This window comes from Corvus moneduloides, chromosome Z (assembly GCF_009650955.1).
Source record: "Corvus moneduloides isolate bCorMon1 chromosome Z, bCorMon1.pri, whole genome shotgun sequence".
NCBI lineage: Eukaryota > Metazoa > Chordata > Aves > Passeriformes > Corvidae > Corvus > Corvus moneduloides.
Window position 1 is genome coordinate 7,501,676 of NC_045511.1, and position 20,126 is coordinate 7,521,801.

The 20,126-nt window shown below is 39.2% G+C and overlaps 1 protein-coding gene across 1 annotated transcript; it reads right to left on the reverse strand.

Moving 5' to 3' along the window:
* Nucleotides 1–2,870: 2,870 nt before the first annotated feature.
* LOC116438076 (granzyme A-like) lies at nucleotides 2,871–8,077 on the reverse strand. The gene is made up of 5 exons (XM_032096641.1): nucleotides 7,977–8,077; nucleotides 7,123–7,270; nucleotides 5,320–5,458; nucleotides 4,415–4,687; nucleotides 2,871–3,608 (listed from the first exon to the last, which is right to left on the reverse strand). The coding sequence occupies exons 1-5, from the start codon at nucleotides 8,065–8,067 to the stop codon at nucleotides 3,450–3,452; spliced, it is 810 nt and encodes a 269-aa protein (XP_031952532.1). The 5' UTR covers nucleotides 8,068–8,077; the 3' UTR covers nucleotides 2,871–3,449.
* Nucleotides 8,078–20,126: the final 12,049 nt, after the last annotated feature.

Below are 20,126 nucleotides of genomic sequence, written 5' to 3' on the forward strand. Positions count from 1 at the left end.
CCTTGTTTGTGTAATCTGTAGATCTATTATGTGACCATGCCTGAGAAGACATCTAAGTGTGCATTCCAGACTGTAACTAATCTGGAGCAAAATTAAACATATACTGCAGTGCTTCTTTTCTGAATGTGCAGAGCGTGAAGCTGCTGAAAGTTGAACACTGCTCTTGTATAGCTGCCTCATTCCGCCAGTGCAGAGGTCTTAACGTATGAAGTCTAGGTCAAAATCTGAAATTTTGACTTTCTCTCTGTACAATATGGCATTCTTTTAGCTCACTGCCAGTTACATGCCTCGTATATTGCTCAGGCCCAGGCTGAGACAGAAATCAGAACCCATTTCTGAGAGGTCAACTTGTTCTGCATCTGTGGTCTGTATGCACTGAAGGCTAAGTCTCCAGGGGTGGCACAGAGGTTTAAGAAAATTTAAGTTGACTAAGCTCAGATCTTCATCCCTACAGTCCTGCCCAAGGTGGGACGCTGTTGGTGTTGCACGCAGGGATGGAGAAGAACGACGTGCACTCAGGTCAGAGAAGATGGTTGAAGCCGACCTTTTAATGCCAAAACCCCATCTTTTTATAGCATGGATCACAAAGGAGAAATTACATGATTGGCCCATTGGTCAACCACCTACCAAGGTGATAGGCTAAGAGGTATAACCACCCATTTCAAAGTATTATTCCCAGTGAACCAAAAACAATTCCACTACATTCTCACAACAGCCCTGCACCTGAAAATGTTTACCGACTAGCAAACCATCAGACAGATAGCTTGCATGAGAACGGAGACTTTCACATGAGACAGTAAAAAGTGGAGAATTTTTCTCTGCTAGCTTTCTCAGCATCTACAGGGCACTGTACAACATATAGAATCCAAAACTTCAGGTCAAAACCAATTTTTGTATGAGGAAAAAACATCGTTGCTCATACAGTGTATGTGTCTTTTTTCTCAGGTGTATCAATATGACAAAGCAATTGTTTGGAATGTAATGACTGAGAAATCCATTTGTTCCCACAGTTAAAAGCACTAGTCTAGCAGACACTGTCCTGTTCTGGCCTTGTGTGATCTGACTTGATACTAACTACATATATGTTACATTGTATAATGTAGTTTACACCTGTTACTTCCCTCCAACTATCTCACAGAGCCGCAGTGAGAATAAAACAATGACATCAAATTATCATAGCATTTTTCTTAGCTCGTGTGGGTTCCATTCCATAGTGGTGAAACTCTGTTTTAAATGGGTTCGTATCATGCCTCTTGAGCAGAGAAACTCCCCATCTAGGGGAAAATTCAGTTCTCTTTTGCTCTTGCTTCCTCTTTTTCTAGAGGTTTACACTATTGGCAGTAGTGACAGAGGCTGGAAGATTGTTTTTACCATGTAAGTCCAATTGCAAAGGCTTATTTTGCACAATTCACTAAAAACATCCATTTAAAAAATACATTTTTAAGGTATTTTGGGGTAGGTCCTAAATTTCAAGGTAGAAGAAGAAGGCTGCATATTTTTCTGTTGCACATTTCTTCATGCATTGTAAACTTACCCTTGGTCAGAATGTCTCCTTCCTGGTCTCTAAGGTTCTCCAACACTTGGTTCAGAACAACTGTACGGAAAATAGAGAAATACTGAATGACAGGATTTGAGAGGAATTTTCCGCTGATAAGGGTGCTGTTTGTGACTTGTGGGGAAGAAGAAAAATCAGGCTAAAGAGGAAACAGAATGATAAAATAATGTAACAGCAAGATGAAAGAAAGGCAGTAAAAATACGAGCAAAGAAATGAAGTAGCCCCAGGTGGGCTACAGATTGATAAAGATATTTTTGTTTCCTGAAGGTTTTTAGAATTAGTTTTTGCCTAAGCAATGGTTTGGAAGTTCGCAAAAATAAAAAAAAAGCCTGAATTTACTTATTTCCTATGTGTTTAAAGACAGAGTCAAGTCACTGCTTTGGGTGTTGGTAGCAGTCAGTGGGGCAAATTTTCCTCTCAGTTTTACTTATGCAATCTTACTTGCTGAGAATCTTGCTCTCTGCTCCTGCTTTACTTTTGTGTTTGTGTCTCCCTTTGCATATATTTTTTTGTGTGTTCAGCCCAAGAGTAAGAAAAAACATTTAGGAATAAGAATAGGAATGTGGAAAGTTCTGACTGTGCAATGTTTTTTAACAAATGGAAAAAAAAGATGTTTTTCATCATCAAAACTTTCAGTAAACTTCCCTGTAGTTTAGGCCTTCTTCATCCTCACCCTTCCTTATTTCTCTGTGAGAGAACTACTGTCTCAACAAGATCTGGTAAAGGCAGTTGTGTAAAAGAGGTTTAGTTTGTACTTTTTCATTGTGTTTCCAAGTGGTGCTTAATTGCTCATGATGGATGGAACAAAAATTTTTTAATTAAAATCAATGAAAAATTTCTCCACCCTTGAATGTTCTCTGCTTTCTCTTAGCTAATGCCCATCTCCGAGTAAAAACCTCTTGAAGCAGCACAAAATAAATCCAAGCCCTTTTTGAGGTGCTCATGGCATTGAAAATGCCCAAGTCTGTTAATTTAGAGGCAGGCAGAAACATTTTTCACAATAGGTCTATTTGCTGCTTGACAAGTGCTTGTTGAAGCACTTAAAAATATCACCGCATGTCTGAAACAGCAGTACTGGCATCATAAAATTAAGAGTGCTTTATATTATCAGCAGTGCTTTATCATATTGAACTGTGACAGTTCCTGTCATTTCTCTGAAGCACGGGTTTTCAGATGATTTTTTTAAACATAATGCTGCTTATTTTGGTATATTTTGCAAACATATTACATGTACAGAACATTGTACATATAGTGGACAAGATCATACAGATAGTACACAGACTTCCTGTACTTCAAGAGAGCTTTCCACACAAATTGAAAGCTGAAAGCTGTAGATTTTTATTGCCATTTCTTTATTAAATGCAAAGTACATAGAGGGATAAAATCTAGAGGTTTCAAATAGAAGACAGTTAGAAAATTAATACTTATGTCCCACAGTCAAATGCAGTTGCTACAACTTAATTTTGTGAAGCTTAGCAGTCCATTACACCTGTAACACCACCAGTTTTTCCCGCAGAGGAATGAAGTTTTTCAGGTGTCTGGACTTGTACCTAGCACATCACTAACGTTCAGGGTTTTTGCAGAAGTCCAGGTACAGAAGAGTGCAGTATATAATCAGCATGCAGTATACACAAACAAGGATGAGATTCTTGATCTGAAATGCTAATCCATGTAGAGCTCAGTGTGAACATGCACTACGGGGATGTTGAAATCCCCAGTCCCAAATACCCCCAATGACTCCATGGCTGACCGTATAAGCTATAAATGCTGTGGTAGCAGAACTACATCAAGCTGCCAAAATTCAGTGTAAGAATACCTCTTTTACCAGACTAATGAGGGTGTTTTTTAAAGCCTATTTCATTTACACAAATCACTTGGCCCAAACTCAACCTGTTAGGCCCCCCCTATGGTTTTCCTTATCCACTCAAGGTATTGCTTTGTGAGTCGAGTGTAGACACCAGGGCCATCAGGCTTGCCACACTTCTTCAGCTTCCCAAATGAAGTGATGCCTCTCATCACATTATTACATCTTAAAGGACCACCAGAATCCCCCTAGAAAAAGGGAAAATACTGTCATTCATATTAACAAAAGCTAAAAAATGTTTCCTTTAAATAAAATTTTCACTAGTTACATGGAGAAAATAAAAAAGTAGCCAGTGTTATCAGGAATCTTTTTTCCCTCCTTGGAAATTAAGATTTCCAACAGCAAAACCAAACCAAAACCAACCAACCAAATAAAAAAAAGACTTCATAGACTTCAGTCTAATCTTTCAAGTGTGCTTATGGGGAATGAATCTAGCTCAGCACTAAGGAAGAGTTAGTCTCCTTGAAAATGAGGAAAAATGGCTGAAAACTTTCCTCATGGAAAATATAAGTCTCCAGAAACTGATACCTTTTTTGTAACTCTTTATAGGCAACATTTAAATCTTTTAAAATGTGATAGTTCTTACACAGTTGTGTACTTGACTTGGGACTCAATCAAATACTTTTTATCAGCAAAACCCCTTTCAAAGTCCTCTGACAACAGAGAAGTAGTTCCACTGTGGTCAGCTGCTTGAGAATGGGCCCATAAGCTGTTGTGTGGGCATTTTGGTATTAAACTCATTTTATTGAAAATGAGGATAGCTATCTTCCGTGCCTGGATACAACTGCAATATCCAAAGGCTCTGAAGGGGAATTTACCCATCTAAAGTTTTGATTTTAAGGCTTAGAAGAAAAAGCCTTGGTAAATTCATGGATATTTGATAAAATTATTCATTGATTTGAAGAGAGACAGAAAAGGTTAATGTGTAATACTAGTACATTATATTTTATTTTTATTATAAAATGTATGCAATTTATTTAGTAAATATACTTACATTACATGAGTCCTTCTTTCCGTTCTTAGCCCCTGCACAAATCATGTTCTCTGTTATGACAGGTTTTCCATTATAATGATTTTTATCATTGCAGATTTGCCTGCTGATGACAGTGATATTGACTTCCATCAGGGCAGTAGGCAACTTGTGTGGAGAATTGGTAGTTGTCCCCCATCCTGCTACTGTGCAAATGGTTCCTGGCTTGGGATCATCATCTGAGGTAGGCAGGGGGATCAGTTTTACAGCTTTATTAAGTTTTGCTCTTCCCCGAAGCTGTAGAAGATATGGAAAATAGGTATTATGGGGCAGAGTCTAATAGAAGCCCTTGCATGTTAACCATTGGATCTTTCCCATTATGGTAATTACTGCAATCCCTTTTTGAGATTCCTCCATTCTTTGTGACAGTATTTATGCCATCAATGCAAGAATGAGGAAAATGAGTATTCTTTGTCTCATGAAAGCCCACTTACCTTTTGCTGATCTATTAGCTTTAAAAAACATCATATTTTACTTCTCTGGCTCTCAGACCGTTGAGAGGACAAAATAACAGTAATTACTGATACTGGCAAAATTGAGGATCAGAGAAGTCAGACATTTTAAATTAGAACTCTTTTTCAGACAGAACACTAGAGTTTTTAACCAAATTATGTATCTGTGTAAATCTATTCTTTTAGTGAAAAGCCAGAAACTGAAATATCTTGATCAAGCTCCAGAATTTGTCTACTACTTGGCAAAAATTGTTGATTGCCTTAGTTTCCAGTGCATCCCCAATTCCTCCGGGTGCTGGATTAGTGGACTAGAAAAAAAGTCACCAGAAACTCCCTTGGCTCATCTCCCTCAAAAGAAGGAAGAAAACAGTGCATTGTAGGAGATGTATATTCCACAAACAATATATAAGTCTGTACCTGCAGCAGCATGATGTCATTTTCCTTGGTAATGGGGTCGTAGCACTGATAACGAAAGTATTTTGCAATCTGAAAAATCTGCTGTTCTTTTTCCCTTTTTTTCAACGAATGAGCTCCAAGAATAACTTTGCTTTTTTCCCTGAGGAGAGGACGACATGGTTATTGGGATTCACTTTGATGTAACTCTAAATTTTTTGCTGTTAAATGTGGTGCTATAATGTCCGGGTGCTACAGTCTCTTTTCTTGTGCCTGAAAAACAACAGCAATTTAGAAATATCTGAAAGATGACCCTGTTCATACAAGAGTTAAAAGAAAAAAGTGATTCCGTGAATCAAAATTCATGCTATCCTCTTTTCATTTCCCCAGGAGCACAGGCAGGTTTCAGGTACTTGACTCTGGATCTATCCCTGTTGTTTCCTTTTGGGACGCATCAGATTTGCTGTGGGTACTTGTCTCACCAACTGTGCCTTCTGTAATTTGTGCTGAAAATTTAGGAAAATAGGTCATAACACTGTTAGGTCAGAGATATCTTTACTGTGTCAAAATATACTATTGCTTTGCTCTAACAGATTTCAACACCATTTTCTGAATCCGTGTGAGACATGGCTCATTCCTCTTCTCTTAAGTTTTTCTGCAACTTCCTGTACTTATAAGATCCTGAAGTGGTGGCAGAGTTGTGTCTGCTGCAGCTCTCTGACAGACACCAGAAGTCTAGCACTCCTTGGCCAAACAGGCCAAGCAGATGTTACTATCTGACCAGAGGTACAGCTCTTTTTGGGCAAACAGTGCATCTTACAGCTGAATGGGAAAATATTCTTGGAGCAGATGTGTATGTTGGCCCTCATTCATGTGGAAAACACAACCCTGGGAAAATGCTTGCTCCTTTCCTTCCTCTGTTGAGAGCTCTCTGTTGACTGAGCCATCATTAAGTTAATAATTCATTGTATTTTCTCTTAAATGCAATCTGATTTGGAAACACTCTTTACTTTATGCTAATACACAGCTTTTGGGCCTAGTGTTCTCTTTGTAGTAGGTCTCATATATCTCCCTGTCTGGACAAGGACAGGAGTGATGGATACATTTCTCTAATGTTTGCAGAGTCCAGTGGTTCACTGGTCTTGGTCAGGCTGTTGACAGAGCCTGCGTGAGGTCTGGCTCAGCAGCAGCTTCAGTCCTCCCCACAAAAGCAAATAGGGGTGGGATGTGTAATTCAAAACTCACTTCTTGCCTTGCTGAAGGACTCAGTAGAGCCAAATACCTATTTGCATCTTGATTTGGGTGGGAGAAGAAAGACCGGCTGGCAAGCCAACACACCAAGTAAGGCAGAGATCTCTAAGTGTCTTCTGCCATCTCTTTGGAGGATTTTTGATCTTGTGTTCACCACATGCTGTCTCTTTCTGTGGTAAACTGCATATCTTTTACAGAATAAAATTACAAGAATTTATTTTCATTCTCAGAGCAGCAGTTTAGACTGCACATTCCTCTCATCTAGCGTACTGGTTGACTGAGAAAACAGGGATAAAACTTTCCCCCTAACTCACTGCTTCAGTGTTGCTATTCCATATTGCATGCAGCTAAAAGTTTTCAAATACCTCTTCAGAAACTGTGAAGATCAGTATACCTTGTCATAACATTTTTTTACACTGTAACACATTTGCTGATAGAAACTATAAAGCACAGTAATCAGAACATGATCGTGGTCGTGATAAATGAATAAAATGACCAGAAATACTAACTCTCCTGCTTGAACAGAGACACCAGATACTCACTAAGGACAATCTCTGAATCACAGTAAGAACTCACACATTACAATGGGCAGCTGTTAACACCCAATTTTCCTTGATTAAAGCTCCTCCACAAATAATATCTCCTCTTGGTTCCTTGATTTGGGCCATAAATGGTCTTGAGTGTGGTACTACTTCACTTCCTCCAATGATATCTGCACACAAACCTAAAAAAATAAGCCACAAGACACACAGCTGGGCTAACAAATACTATAAGACTCTCCAAGACTCTTAGAAAATGCAGCTAATGTAATTAGAAAGTATACAGACATGCAAGTACGTACATATGTCACAATGATGGTCTTCGGGGTAGAATTTTAAAACTACTCAGCAGTACTATTTCATCATATTTCGATAATACTGAAATGAGATCATTGGGGCTAGCTTGGGCAAAAACCCCGCCAAAGTTTTGTTGCTTTTGCACAGATTTCTTTTCTTGAAGATTGCTGATATGGTTAATTTCTTAGCTTTCATAGTGAGTAACAACCTCAGATCTGCCACATCATAAATATTGTACCTATAAACTGGGCTATATAGCGTAAGTCACATTACATGAATCTGTTTTTCAGAAAAAGAGAAAATCAAGCAGTTAATGTACGTGTATGCCTCTGGAGAGAAAGAACAGATAATTGTTATGTTCTCTACTCAGAATCCTCCTAACAGCTCAGCCTCTGTGCATCTTTGATTAACACTACCCATTCAGAGATTATTTTGTTTGCATGAAAGATCAAACATACGCAGACAGTGGAGAAGAGCTAATTATAAGAATTCAAATAATAATTGTGACTACTTCCTTTACATTAATACATGTTGGCTTAACTGGAACTCTGTACAGCAGCACTTACCTTCAAAAGTATTAAATTAGGTACTTACCTCCATGAATTACCAGGAGAATAACAGCAGCAAAGGTGTTCCAAGGGAGGAAAGCACCCATGATTTCTGTCTGATGTTCCTCCTTATTCATTGTTCGATATATCTCTATCTGTCTATCTATCTATCTATCTATATATACATAGAAATGAAGAGGATGTGGTTTTTTTTGACATCTGTAACCATGACAAAGACAGAAACACTCCCCACCGATGTACCTTACAGCAGAAGTGTTAGTGAGAAATTGCATCATCTACTGTGGTGTGAAGACAAGCTCTGCCCCACTTCGTGTTCTCTCTGTAGCACATGCAGAGAACTGATGTATGAATATTGGACTGAAATGCAGTGGGACTCTTTTCACATAAATTTAGGCTGATTCAGTTGTCCATGTGAAGCTGTATAGTTTCATTCCAGACACCTCAGGTGGCTTCCAGGTCAGACATGAATTCCAGTCCATTCCCCATCAATGAAATATCTGTTCTGCTCAGGAGACCCTCCGAGCCAAGGAGTCTGATGTTTACTCATTTCAGGATCTGATCCTACCTCATGAGGTTTGCACAGGCTGAGCATTCATACAGCACTGAGTGTGGTGTAGTTTCATGGCCTATAGCTAAGGGTATAATGATATTTAAAGTGTCTTGAGGTGCTTTAGGTCGGTGCAAAAGGTCATCACTCTTCTGAAGATGCTGTGTCAGGTTTGCCTGCCTTGTGCCCCTGTCTGGAAAACCCACAGCATCTCAAATGTGACTAAATGCTGAGTTTTAGGCAACAGAATTGAGTCCTGAATCCTGGGTGGTTGGGTACTGGAACAGGCTCTCCAGGACAGTGGTCACAGCACCAAGGCTGGCAGAGTTCAAGACATGTTCAGACCATGCTCTCAGGTACATGGTGTGATTCTTGGGGTGTCCTGTGCAGAGCCAGGAGCTGGACTTCAATGATAGTTTTGGATTTCTTCCAACTCAAGAGATTCTATGATTCTATGAATAAATCTTATTTAGAGCCTTGTAAAGGCACAGTTCCTCACTTGCATATATATACCCAAATAGTAGAAATAACTTGCATCAATATTAAATAATTCAGAGTATCAATTATTCTATAACCTAACTAGTGAAATGCCACTGTCACACAGACTGGAAGGTTTCTTGAAGTCTTGAGCCCCACTACAGTCAAGGAGAGAGGAGCCCTATTATGGTGAGCCTGTAGAAAGCTTCTGGATTCTAGCTGTGTCACATCTTTGAGCTCAGTTGGCCCAGCTCCACGTGAGTTTAACCTGTAGAAGACCTTGGGCAGACCTTGCTCAAATTTGCTATTGCCCCCTCTTCTGGGACAGAGGATAACTGTTGGTGATTTCTCTGAAGAAGGCAGGTGTCTCTATTTTCAGAGACTGTGAAGCTCTTCCTTGGATGGTCCTATGTGAGTTGCAATGGCCAGGAAAAGAGGTTTGGTATGTACCATCCGATGTTTGTGTCATCTATTTTCAAGGAAAATCTATTTGGAAGACATGGAATAAAACATTAGCAAGTGTTCCTAGATGTTTTCCAGGAAATAGATTTAGGTAAATCTATGCCTTCTATCTAAAACCAAATTTTCTATAGCCTGTTTATACTTTTTTCAATTGCTAGTTGTGCTTCTATTTACTGCTAAATCATACTTACTTCTAAAGATGTTTTTTCTGAAACTCCATAGATACTAGCATATCCCTGCCTGTTAAAAATCCCCTCCAATTCTGAGAGAGCCATTGACATTGATAACTAGAAATATGCAGTCTAAACTATTGTTCAGTATCAACTGATCACTTCTGTGCAAGCTCCTGAACAACCTCTCTGACTATTTGCAAAATCCCTGATGGCACAGGTGTTAAAGATCAGATTGATATGCACATAACCAGCATCGAATTTTGTACCCAAATGCTTTTTGTCAGAGAGTTCTTTTCAGCTTGTAACTTACATAGTTGAGGGTCAAATTTTGACATAAAATTTTAGAGTGTGCAATTAGTTGACTGGACTCCTTTGGTTACGGCAATAAGTTAATTTATGGTGAAGTCGAGATTCTATTGGTCTTTTGCATGTAGAGGGAAATCCCAAAGCAAAACTTCTTTTATCTCCTCTGTTGCATACTCAATTGGTCTTCAAGAGGAGTGACATATTGTAAGCAAAACATTCCATCCTTTCTCCCTACAGTGCCCACAAAGCAGAGCCACTCTCTTGGCAGAAGCTACTGCCTGAGTAAAAAGAACAAGGAGTATACCCAGGTCTATTTCCAGCCTCTGCCTTTGGGGAAGTTTCCTATGGGCTTTAGGCCCATGGGCCAGTGGATCACTTTCAGCTCTGTCCAGTACTGTGCTGAGGTCTTCTATCCCTTATACCCAGTCATTTTGATTATTTTCCTTCTGCAGTGACTGTGTTTCTTTTTCCTTCGTGCTGCTTTCTGTGGGGCTTAGGGTGAGCATCGGATGTGATTTTAGGACACCAGTTCAGGCATGCCTCTAAACCTTTCATGTTTTCTGGTGCCTGAGTTCAGACAGTCTCATCTCAGCTGTAGGGCTGTTTACTTGGGCTGGGAATGGAGGGCAGGACAGTGGTGCGGAGCTGGCAGCTGCCAGGAGCACAGTAAGACAGAGCTGCCACGCTTTCCCTGTCTTCTTCTTGGGTTGCCCATCCCCAATTCCACCCCAGTGTATCTGGACATGTCTCTTGGTGGCTGGGAGACAGACTTCCCGGGAACTTGTTGGGGAGAGAGCAGAATACATGCTTGGGCTTACCTATTTTATTTTCTTCTCTGGTACCAGTGCCTCATAATACTTACCTGGCTGTCTTTTTTGCCTCAGCTGTTTGCTCAGTGTTCCTCTTTCACTTATTTGCTATGTGATATCACAGGAAAATATAGTAGCACAGAGATACAAGTAGATGTGGTAAACTCAGGGAGTCTTCAAAGTCTTGCAGCAAATCGGCATTCCTTCTATGATGTTGATTGTACTTGACAGAAATAATCCAATGTTACATATTATGCTCTGGAAATGCAAGCCTTCTCCTGTCTGGCCAGAATATGAATCTGTTTTCTATTTTGTCTCTTATGCTGCTTTTCAATCAAGCTATTTATTAGCGGGGCAAAGTCATAAAGGACAAACGTAATTATGCCTTTATGACTTTCTTTGCAGAGATTACCTGTAGGTAATTTCCAGTGGATGAGTAATTCTGGGATTAGATGGAGAATGGAGAATGACTTTGGGGGAGCTGCAGCTGGCTCTTTTAAAAGCTGATGAATTCTAATAGTTATATGCTTTCTTTTAAAAGAGCTTTGAAAGAGTCTTCTGAAACATTGTGTTACATTTTGCTGCATCGTATACATGTTTTCAAACTGGGTTCTAACTAGTAAGATTCCGTGCCATAGAAATATATTATTTCAATGTTACAATCTCATTCAACAGTGAGGTTGACACAAAGAGTTGCCATTCTGTAACTCTTGCATAAAAATGAGAGCTAATTTTATTGGGCAAGTTATGTTTCGTATTCTTTCTAAAGATGCTGAATATGGTGGCAGGTTTTGTAACTTCTACACACAAGGGCAGGCTGGGTTTTTTGTAGTGGTTTACCAGCAAGGTATGCAAAACATGTATGCAGACACAGAGATCTACAATACAGAAATGTCTTTCTCACAAATTTACCTTTTTTTTTTTTTGTGACCACAGATTAGACGTTTTGTTTGCATTTGGCACTCTCTGAAAGCTGCACCCCCAAAATTATTTCTAAGAAAATACAAATTGATTTGTCTTACATGTGTGTGGTTTGTCTTTTATATGACATTCCTTAGCTTATCAAATAACAGATCTTTGACAGTTCTCAGTGGTTCTTGTTAACTTACATATGAGTATTTTTCAGTCTTTCCACTGAAGATGTTACCTGGGCAGTGGAATTCTGTGGAGCAATTGCTGGCTGCTGATGTATATTGGTCCACAGGAGTGACTTTTGTACTCTATGTGCCCTGAGTTTACTCTATCTTGGTCCACAGTTTAAGACTGACTTTTTTACTCTATATGCCCTGGTTTTTCCTTCACACTGGTGTTCTCTGAAGCCTTTTCAGCTGGCCCTTGCATTTGTTCTCCCTCTTCTTTCACCAGCTTAAAGATGGCCAGTTTAACTCTTCTCATGTATTTTTTTTTTCATTTGAAGCCAAAAATGAGTTGAATTCCCTGAGACATGAGGGATTATTCAGCGATTAGATTTTATTCAGCTTTCATTAGGAGATTCAAGAAACAGGCAGGCTTTAAAGAAACTGAAAGAACAAATATAAAGAAATCAATCTGCAGTAAAATAACACAATGTTAATGATGAAAAGGGAAGTTTCAAGAGAGAGAGCTATTAATAAAAACTTTCAAACCCCATTTCCTGTAGGGGGCATTTAAATTCAAAAGAGTGCATGGTAATTTACAGCACTCCTGTCAGCAAATAGCAGCAGCTATGACACCTGGAAGCTCTCCTGCTCTCCTGCTCCTTCTAATTGCTGTTACCCTACTGGCAAGATGCAAGTACTCACCTAAGAGCAAAAGTATCCAAATTTCCAATTCCTCTGGATAACGTGTAGTATGATTGCACTTCTGTTGCATTTCAGGGGGCTGCACGGACATTATCAGAGGACACAAAGAGCATCCTCATTCCTGGCCCTATATGGCTGTTATCCAGAACAAGTATTTAGATGCTTCTTGTGGAGGAACTCTTGTGGAAAAACAATGGGTTTTGTTTAGTGAAATAATTTCAGCAGCAAGTATCTTAAAATGGGGCAATTTTAATTCTTAATTGAAATGGGGCATGGTATGCAAGCCTGTAAGTGAAGAAAGGTGGGTATTGATTTTTTTATAAATTATTAAAAGCTGCAGTTCTCTCACTAAAATGATCCAATAACTTGTCATACTGTTTTAAGTTGCTATAAGCTACTGGTCTGCATTGAATACAGTTACCTTCGTTCGTCAGATCTTGCCAATGTTACAGCATACTGTGCTGTTGAAAGACCAAATTAACTCTTTATGTATCTGAAACAGGAACGTCTTAGAGAAGGGAATACGTCCCAAGGTACTTTAAACAAATCTTACCTGTGTACCTGGGTCTAAGCTTCAAAATACCCTGAGAGATGAAGTTGAATTAGATGGGGACACTATTCCTCTCATTTTAAGTGACCTGGCCTTACAAATCCAGAATGTTGCTCATGACTGTGACAAGAAAACTTGTCCATTTGACAAGTTAAATGTGAGCACAAGCACCTCTTCCCCATCCGGGATACTCCGAGATCAGCTCTGCTGCTGAGCAGCTGACTCAAGGTAAGGGGGACATCTACTGTTCTTGTTGGGAAGTAAAACGTCCTGTTTTTGTAAAAATGTTCTCTGAATTGTGTATTAGTTCTCCAATTTTTCCTCCTTGTTTTGACAATCTGAAAGGAAACCAGTTACAATAAACCTGTGCAAACCTGACCTCCTTAAACACAGTGTGGGCAGGTTGGCCAGCCTTCTTTCCTGAGTTAGTCTGAAATAGAGGACACGGTTCCTTCTAAGTGAATTCAACTTCCATTACTTTTCAGCTGAATCAGGTTTGGTTGTAAGGGGAAAAATATTCATTCCCTGCATGCTATGTTTTGGAAATTTACAAAACAAAACCAAGTCTTCCTTTTTGGGATTAAGGGACTTTTTAATGGGATCTGGAGTCTCTCATTCTTCAGTAAATAGGTCAGAGATATCCAGTACAGTTACAAAAATTCAGATTTGTTAGCTGTTCAGTGAAAAGGGCACTGTCTGTCTCTGATCCTGTGGAGAATGTGCTCTGGTCATTGATTTGGGTTTCTAACAGCGCATTGGTTCGGGTTGACTTTAAGTCTTTGCCACTGGGGCAAGTTGAATCAGGCAGGTTTCCTTCTCTTAAGCTGTAAAACAATGCTCACACAGAACCCACCAACTCCTGTTCTGTGCCTGGTCTACTCTCAGCAGGTGCAATTGCAGTGCATGTAAAACTTCCTAACTAATGGATCTTACGTGTTAATCACATCTGAGATAATTTTTTCTTAGGCAAAATGACACGAATTCAGCAACGTGAATCTCTGTGTGAGAGACTGTGCCTGTGAACCACCTGTTAGAGGCACCGAGGTGGAGGTTTTAGGGTCTTATATAATTCTCTCTGAGGAAGAGTGCTTTGTAAATAAAAAGAGAAATTTTTGGACTACAGCACTGCCTTTGCAGCTATTTTCACAAGCAAACTTTCACATACAAAGAAATGAATAGTGTCTTTCAGTGAAACATGCATCTTGAATGAAGAAAAAGAGGGGTTTTTTTGAGTTTGTATAGATAAAGTCTTTGTTCTGGGTTGAATAAATTTTCCTATGTATGGTGAGATTATGTTCTGAAGATGAAGTGCAGGAAACTGGCAGCATATATTCTGCAATGTCAAATTACTGGGCTACATTAAGTTTAGCAGGGCAAAATGAAGACAAAAAAATGTTAATAAATACATTTCTGATGATACTTAGAGAGATTGGAACAGAGGGGAATTTATTGGTTGCTTAGCTATTAACGTTTATTAGCAGGAAGTGAACATATAACTCTTTGAATTTTAGCATTCTCCTTTTTTTTTAATATTCACTGCTGGGGTGTCTTGGGTTGGGCAGAACACATCATTCTTCCTTTATATGCTGTATCCTGCGTTTAGTAAATTAAGGACAAAACACTTATTAATACTAAAGATATTTATTTTAGCAGAGCACGTACCTGTACGCATAATGCTCAGGGTAAGTGTTGAGTACTGATGTGCATTCTTACATGCTACTGATGTCATCAAGACAACCTACATGCATGCCAGGCATGTTCCAATCCTTTGCAGGATTAGGTCATAATCCAAAAGGAGACCTTTCAGAGACTAATGAAAGGCATCAGTAGCAGCAGTCCTTGTGCACGCAACTCTCCTTAAAAAGATGGGAGACTCTTCCATGAAATTAATTCAAAACTCTGAAAATCTCTGGAGGTCAGTTATCACACAATTATTTCACTAAACTATATTCACAGTAAAGAAACCTTACTTAATAGAGGAAAGAAGAAGCTTATGTCAAAACATTGAAATGAATTATTTCCTGCTCTATGTCTTAATCATGTTGTTGTAAAATGAAATGGTATCATGTTGTATGTCTTTTGATTATCCTGAGAGATGTTGCTCAATTCCTGTAGTGACTTTCTCTCCCTATACTTTCTATAAATTACAGAATAGATGAATCGGAAGACAGAGTTGTTCTTGGAGCTCATCAGGCATCCATTGCTGAAAAAGAACAGCAGATATTTGAGATCATGGAAATCTTTCATCATCATCAGTTTCACTGGTCTTCCAGAAAAAATGATATAATGCTCCTCAAGGTATTGTGTATTATTGTGTCTTATTAAAAATACTGCTGTATTTTTATGAAAGGAATTTTGCTGATGGTAATTTTGGCCACTCTTTTATATTGAAGAGTACATTGTTTAGATAGCTTAACAGTATCACAGAAATCTACTTTTGGTTGTATTACTCTAGATGAAGTTAAGGGATCAGTGGCTCTGTGAGCAGGGATTATATTTCAAGCCCATTCTGTGCCCTAAAACTCCCTTTTTAACCCATTCACTGCAGCAATCCCTCCAAAACAGAAAGCACATTCTTCAGTAATTTTTCAAAGGCAATGCTGGAGGGATGCATGAAATAAAGTCTGGCTCATATCTCTATCCCAGAGTTATACCTTGTGCTGGACTAAGTAAACATGGAGATGAAACTTACTGTTAATTTTTGGGATAACGATGTAAAGCAAAAGTGTGGATAATACAGGACACACAGACTGAGCTCTAAGAGCACAGAGTGGTCACAAAGTGGATAAGGCTCAGGACATTGCAGAATGAAGCATGGAAAGATATCCTTGCCAACATTATCACCTGATACCAAAGGGAGGCAGAGCTGTAAGAATTTGCATTTACAGGGAGGTGCCCCTGCCCATGGCAGGGGGGTTGGGACTAGATGATCTTTAAGGTCCCTTCCAACCTCAACATTCTATGATTCTATGATTCTATGGTTCTATGACTGGAACCTGGTTTCTAGTATTTAGAGTGCATCACCAGTTTGACACGGCAATGACACAGGGAGGAAGGTAACCATGTCCCTTTCTGTGCTAGCTGGAGCACGTAGAGGCACCTGTGGCCCAAGTACCTGATCACAGCCCACCTCTGAGAAACTCCTTCTCCCAGATAGTGAGCATTATACATCTGCTTCATTGTAAAGTAGACCAGTCTCATTTCACTGGCTTCTTCTGTGCACCAAGGTATTTGTGAACACAAAACCAAAATGGATATCTAGGAAGTAGTATTTCTAGAGCTGAAAATCCCAGCTCTGTTCCAGAATGGTATGGATACCATACAATCCTTTGAGTTTGACACAGAAGCAGGGATAGTACTAGTATCAGAGCTCACCTCCCATCTATACACTTCTGCAGTAATGGAGTATTAAATGGCTTGGGATAAACTTTCCATCTTTGGAACTTTCCAGCTGCACCGGCAATAATTACTGAAAAGATTTTTTATTTTTATAAATTTGTGATTTGCTGGAGTGCATTTTTTTAAAGGTATAAAGCTGGAATTGCTTAGATGAGAACCATACAGCAACCTGTGAAATGAATCACGGTGCAGTAAGACTGAAAATATCTGTTCAGTAGCTGTGAGCCCTTATCAAGCACACTGAGGATATATGTCAGGCTTTGGCTGCGTTTTCATTTACAGGCTTAAACCAGCCTCTGCTGAAGGATGAATCTGTTAGGCAAAGGCCAACAAAACAGAGAGAGTTTGAATCATTTAGGCCCTTAAGGATCTCTCAGAGAAAAAATTGGCAGTCTGGATAGACTGGGACCCGATTTTTCCTCGGTTACGTTGCTGCTGTCATGACTAATTGCTTAGAGCTTTTGTTTTCATCTTTATTCTTGGGGACATTGATCTGCTCTTTGAGACTTTTCTGTCAGTCAAGCACCAGAATATGATTTCAATGCTGAAGTTCAGTAGTGAGTTAGGTTAGTAAACAGGACACAGATCCAACAGCCTAACTCCCATGTAGGTTTTACATTTCCTACCGTATCCGATGGGAAGCTGGGCTTGAACTCACTACTGCTGCCATAGATGGTATATTGCTGTACTTCTCCTATGGAAAGTCCTTTGTATTTTCAAAGGGGAAATTAACTTTAGGATCAGTTCCTAAACAGTGAAAAGTGATTTATAAGGAAAGTATTAGTAGAATGAGACTAAATGGCAATTGAAACTGGATTATATTCCCCTCGCTTTCTGCATATGAAAGCTTTTTTTTTTTCCTTTTTAGCTGAATGATACTGCAAAGCTGAATCAATATGTGCAGTGTTTGCCTCTGCCTGACTCTTTTGAAGGTGTTGAACCTGGCACACTCTGCAAGGTGACTGGCTGGGGAAACACATCATCAGGAAAGCCACCAAAATATCTCCAGGAGGTAAATCTTAAAATTGTTGATAGAAAAAGCTGTGACAAAAAAAAAAAAAAAAGAGCCAATAAGCCCAAAATTACCATCAACATGTTGTGTGCTATAGGGAAAAGTATACTTCTTCCAAGCGATGCTTGCCAGGTAAGAAGCAAAGTTACAAAGGGGGGACACATATATTTAACAATGGCTCTCTTTTCACTGGGAACAAAGCAGTGCTACAAATCTTATGAGGCTGATAATGAATAAAGTGATTTTAATGACACCTGTAAGAGACTTCATTGTTGTGAAAAAGAAGTGTTAAAACTTTGTTCCGTTTAGGTCGATGTACATACCAGGATTGAGAGCATGAGAATTTGAGCCTGGACTTACCTGTTGAATTCACGTACATCTCTTTAGTTGTGGTGCTTTCCCTAGACACCACCTGTAGTTATGGGAGAAAAACAAGAGTTTACAGGGTCTGAATTATCTGATCCTTTTCAGAAATCAACATCTGAATAGATGCGAAGTGTGCCACAACAGAATTAACTTTTTACCCAAAAGTGCTGCTGGGACTGTTTGGATCTTGCTTTTGATAATGTTCTGTGCTGAATCCAGAAGAGAGATTTGATAAAGAAGTGAGAATCCATTTACACTAACAATAAAAAATATATTTTGAAACAGAATTATAATAGCACCCTGCTGGTCTATAACATTTCCGTCAAAGAATCCCTCAGGTTTGAAAAGCAACCTCTCTTTATACCTCACCCAATTCCCATGAATTGATGTAAGCCAACTGCTCCATTTCATAGGCTGGAAAAGGTTAGAGGTAACATTTCCAAACATGCTTGTGCACTGCAGGTGGCACTGCATGCTCCTCTGGAGAGAAATGGACGCACACTGACAGCTCCTTCTGTTTTGTCTTCCAGGGAGATTCAGGTGGGCCATTATTCTGTGATGACCAGTACCATGGGATTGTTACTTTTGGAAAAAATTGTGGAAAAAGAGTCATACCTGGAGTTTATACATGGCTGACTGAAAAATATATTGTTTGGATAAAAAAAACAATTTCCAGAGGCAAGAGCATTTTAATAAATATTGTGCTGTGCATTAGAGCTGGATGCTGCTGCTTTAGTGTGCCACCTTTGAAATGCACCTCCCAGCTTTACAGCTTTGCTGTCACCAACACAGCCTTATGAGAACAGTTCAAAATATCCACATCTGTACAGATAACACCTTTACTAATCTTTAGTAAGAAACTGCCACTTGGAAATCATAATTTGTGTTGGATTCCACTCTACTTCTTAGTGGGATGGGAAAGTATTCATTGCACCTGGGATAAGGCAACATCTGTTAATATGTACTTACACAAAAATTGGGTTTCAGACTGATAGTGAATGAGATGTCTGCTGAATGAGAAAAAATAGAACAAAAGCTTAAAATGTTCAAATATTTCTCTGTGGTGTTATTAAACCCCAAATACCTGATTTTACCATTATTGTGGATTTATCTAAAATTCAATTTCAAAGAGTTAAAATATTAAACAGAGAAACCGTTTTCCAATTAGTCTTCATTATAAAGATACAAATATAGAAATAAAAATAATGTCCTACTTCTTTCCCTAGATTTTTTTTTTGTTTGGTTTTGTTTGGGGTTTCTTTTGGGGAGGGGGCATGGTGGTTTGGCTATTTTTGTTTGTTTTGGTATTGTTTTATTTTGTTTATCAAATCAACTAAATCATCTCACAGCTTGGTTCATAATCTCACTCTTTCAGTTAACAGTTCCTCAAAAAGTGTAAATACTGATTGCAATGGGTGAAATTATAGTTCTTTAACACGGTCCTTATCTAACATCTGTGGAAACAAACAGGACTCTGGCTATGGATTTCAACAGACTTCTAGTAACAGAAGGATCTCGTGCGTTTCTGAAGAAATCTGTGGTTAGCTTGCTGTACTCCATTACCTTCCAAATATTTACTAGGTCTTTTGTAACTAGCAATTTTGAAGTGTCTGTCTGCAGGGTTTCTCTGCTTCTTTGCTTATTGCACTTATATGTACCAAATACTGTAAAATTTGGGATGCTGCAGAGGCATGAATAAATAACTCCTGCATAACAACCTACTGGCCTTGATTATTGACCAGGAGGCATGTCACAGTTCTGAGCAGGGCAGAACAAGCCCTGTCTCATAAAGGCTATGCAGAAAAGAAGCAACAGGACACCACAAAACTGGTTTGGTCGTTGGCCATAGTGCAATAAAACCTGCTGCTGTGGTGTGTGGAGGCTTAGACCCAGTTCTAGTTCAAGGTTGTGGGAAGGAAGACCTTAGGAGATGTCAGTGGGACTTGGCTCAGTACTGGAATACAGAGAGAACTAGGAAAAACTGAGGGGAAAAAAGTGAAAGGTATAAAAAAAGTGGAAAGAATAATGTACTGTTGTTCTCACTTTACAGCTGGAGGTCTCAGAGGATGTTGCAAACACAAATTAGTCCCTTTTAACTTTGTGGGGCTAAATGACAGGAAGCTTTCCACACCATGCAGCCTAGTGGCCACCAATTGGTGTGTAACTTGGCGCAGGCAAAACTTTAACTCCCTCACTCATGTGAACAGTGGCTGTCTCTGTCACTGATAGGAAAGAGTGAGTGATAAAATCTGTAAACCATAACCTAACAGGTTCATAACAGTTCAGATGCTGG

Coding starts and splice junctions, on each gene's coding strand:
- LOC116438076 (XM_032096641.1), bottom strand. CDS start 8,067: ATGAATAAGGAGGAACATCAGACAGAAATCATGGGTGCTTTCCTCCCT. Junction 5,459..7,122: donor ACAGCTGCCCATTGTAATGT/GTGAGTTCTTAC, acceptor TCCTCTCCTCAG/GGAAAAAAGCAAAGTTATTC. Junction 3,609..4,414: donor GAAAGAAGGACTCATGTAAT/GTAAGTATATTT, acceptor CCCTTTTTCTAG/GGGGATTCTGGTGGTCCTTT.